The sequence below is a fragment of the Helianthus annuus genome, chromosome 11 (genome assembly GCF_002127325.2).
Source record: "Helianthus annuus cultivar XRQ/B chromosome 11, HanXRQr2.0-SUNRISE, whole genome shotgun sequence".
NCBI classification, from domain to species: Eukaryota; Viridiplantae; Streptophyta; class Magnoliopsida; order Asterales; family Asteraceae; genus Helianthus; species Helianthus annuus.
In genome coordinates this window covers 135,627,531-135,630,795 of record NC_035443.2, presented here as the reverse complement: position 1 = coordinate 135,630,795, position 3,265 = coordinate 135,627,531, and the positions used below count along the sequence as shown (strand labels likewise).

The 3,265-nt window shown below is 38.3% G+C and overlaps 1 protein-coding gene across 1 annotated transcript; it reads left to right on the top strand.

The window, feature by feature from the left end:
- Positions 1-479: 479 nt before the first annotated feature.
- Positions 480-1,973, top strand: LOC110888263 (MAP7 domain-containing protein 1-like). Its single transcript, XM_022135795.1, has 3 exons — positions 480-603; positions 653-1,101; positions 1,185-1,973. The coding sequence occupies exons 1-3, from the start codon at positions 480-482 to the stop codon at positions 1,971-1,973; spliced, it is 1,362 nt and encodes a 453-aa protein (XP_021991487.1).
- The last annotated feature ends 1,292 nt before the right edge of the window (positions 1,974-3,265 follow it).

Below are 3,265 nucleotides of genomic sequence, written 5' to 3'. Positions count from 1 at the left end.
AACCAAGATTTGTGCAAATGTTGATTGATCATGCTTATTCTGATGTTGAAAGAGATGTAGAACATGATTTGTTGGTATTATCTCACATGAGCAATGATTCTCTGAAGCAGCTAGCTAGATATCATCCAAACCATCCTGAACCGAAGAAAGTAGCTGAATTTTTCGGATTCATCAAGGATGCAAATTATGTTGATCCTGATCCAGTTAATCACCAAAACTGGAGGAATGAAGAGGAGATTAAAGAAGCTGCTTATGCCGATGAGTTAGAGGCACTTGAAGGGTTTAAAGCAACTCGCAATGATTTGTTTGTGAAAGAACCGAGGAAGAGAAGCAAGAAGGCCACCCCTAAAGCACAAAAGGGTGAAGGGTCATCATCACCGCCCAAGAAGCGACAAAAGAAAGCTGCAAAGACTTTGCTTATTGATGAGCTTTAGGTAGAAGAACAAGTTGTAAATGTTGAAGAGAATCAGGAGTCTGATATGGAGGATGTGTTGAAAAACATTGATTACGAATTAGATTTAGACATAGATAAAGCTAATGTTGCTCAGAAAGAAAAAGTAGTTGATGATGTAGAAGGTGATGATGTTGATAAGAGCACTACAAGTTCTTCGAGTTCCTCTGATGATGAGATAGATGAAACTGAACGTTTAAGAAGAATTCAAGAAGAGACAGAAAAAAAAGAAACAGTTGAGAAAAAGGAAGAGATATGAGAAGGATGATGCTGCATACATTCCATCTCCTGAGCATGTATCTGAATCTCAATCGTCTTCAGGTGGAAAGAAGAAAGTTGGTGCGAGGAAGAGGATTGTGTCTCCGAAGATAAAGAAAGTTACTCCAAAGATCACAAAGCCAAAGATTGTTCTGAAGAAGAAACCATCTAAAGAACCAAGTAAACCACCAACACCACCACCAGAACCTACACCACATCAATCACCAATACGATCACCATCACATCAACCTTCACCACCAAAACAACCAACACCACCTAGACAACCATCACCGTTACATCTCTCACCACCACCTCATGAACAACCTTTTCTTACATCTCAAGAAATTTTCAAAACACCACCACCCACTCAAATTCAAATTCAATTAACTCCTGTTCTTCTGGCCACAAGACATTTCCAACCATTCCAGAAAATCTTGAAGATATTGGAGATTTCAGATTTGCGAATGATGAACAGGTGAAAAAGTTAGAGAAGAAAATGGATGATGTTTTAAATGAAAACAAAAGATTAGCAGCTGAAAGCAAGAAAGTGGGTGATCGTGAAAAGATTCTCGAAATGCGTGTAAAGAAGTTAGAATCTGAAAACAAGTCTTTATTGAAGAAGATAGATGCCGATCAGACCGAGATTGATATCTTGAAGGTGAGGGTGACAGAGTTAGAGGAGGAAAAGACTCGTAGAGATGAGCAGAACAAATATTTTGAATTAAAGAACAAAGAACTTGAGGCTGCGAAGGCATTGAAAGAGCACAAATTCTACATGATGAACAAATTGATAGAGAGTATGCTCGGAAAGTCTATTGAGCAGAAGTTTGAAGAAATTCAAGATAAAGAAGTCAGGGCTAAGCGCCAAGCTGAGATTGAAGCTCTAATGAAAGACGAAGGCAAGAATGCTGAAGGCAGTGTTGTAGTAGCTGAAAGATCAATCGTTCCATCTTTAGTCGTTGATAATCCTGTTCCTATAACTTCAGTATCTGCTGTTTTTGATGAAGATGTATCTCTTGAAGATCTGATTGGGAATGACGATGAAGAAGATGATGAGGAGGATGATGATGAAGGAGATGATGGCGAAGAAGATGACGATGATGAAAAAGTGTTTTCTGCTAGTAGTCATGGTTCTGACGATGATAATGATGATGATGATCAAGGAGGTACTGGTATTACAGTGACTGAAGCTTCAAATGAGCAAAATGTTGAAGATTTAATGAAAGATGATGCGAATGAAGAAACAGAGGAAGTTGATGGATAGCGGGAGCATGGTGATGATCAAAACGTCGATCAAGTTGAAAAGTTGATTCTAAGATTAGAACCTTATGTAGAGGAAGGTGAGTTCAGACATACATATACAATGGATAATATTAAAGAAATGATGCGTATGGTAGATCCAGATTTCAAGTTTGATTTTGAGGAAGAATTGAATGCGTTCGACATCAACCATCAACCTGAGTACGAATATAAGTATGTTGAAGATGCTGATGTGTATGACAGGGTTGAGGTTGAAGACTGCTCTGATGAGGAAAGTATGAATGAAGATACTTCTAAGTTTCCAACACTGATGGAGTTCTTTAGTGAATAAAATAGAGATTAATTAAGGAGGAAAGTCGCTGAAATTTTGAAAGACAAGAATTTCGATGGTACTCCTAAAGATATGCAGAAAGAAGAACGCCAAAAGTGGTTTAAAGATAGTCATGAAAGAAAGTTCAAAAGGCCGTTAAAGTATTATCAAAGAGATCGAAGTATTTCACTTGGAGATATCATTAGCTGGGGTTTCCTACATCATGTTAATGCATATGTGATCAGAAGAGAATGTGGAGTACAATATTTTGAGCGTTTGTATGATGTGATATCCCTACTGTGGTGGGACGTAGAAGAGTTATCCAAAGTGAGAACCTTAGGGTGTCCAGTAAGAAAGAATGATGAAGCGATGTGGGGATACATAAAGTTCAAATCATTGAAAAATTTCAGACACTGGAAGCCTCATTACCCGAAGAGAGTTAAAAGGGTAGATCCAGTGACAGGAGTTGAAGAAACGATTCTGAACATGAAAAAGCCAAAAAAGATGAAGACTATACCAGTGCCACCGATGGAACAGGAGTTTTACAAAGGTTTCATGGGCTGGGTATACAGTTGTATCTCGACATAGGCTATTATCACTTACAGAGCTGGAAGGGAGATAAGGGAGATCTTTATTTACGACCCGATGTGGATAGTGAATTGTTCGGCTAAAGATATAGAATGTTTGTTCGTAAACAAGATCCATTTTCAAGCTGAAGACAGAGAGCAAGCGATGCAGTTTCAACAAGTTGCTACTATTTGCTTTTAGAAAGGCATTAATTCTGAAAGTAAATGGAATTCTAAATGGTGGCACTTGAAGAGAAAGAGAAGAAGAAAGCTGAACGTGAAAGAAAGAAGCTTGAAGAAAACAAAGGAAAATGGATGAAGATACAGGCTGAAGAAGCAAAGAAAAAGAAGAAAGAGAACGATAGGCTGAGGAACTTGCTAAGGAAGAAGCCTAAGCCAAGAGAGGAAAGGTTTAGAGCG

Coding starts and splice junctions, on each gene's coding strand:
- LOC110888263 (XM_022135795.1), top strand. CDS start 480: ATGGAGGATGTGTTGAAAAACATTGATTACGAATTAGATTTAGACATA. Junction 604..652: donor TGTTGATAAGAGCACTACAA/GTTCTTCGAGTT, acceptor TGAACGTTTAAG/AAGAATTCAAGAAGAGACAG. Junction 1,102..1,184: donor TTCAAATTCAATTAACTCCT/GTTCTTCTGGCC, acceptor AATGATGAACAG/GTGAAAAAGTTAGAGAAGAA.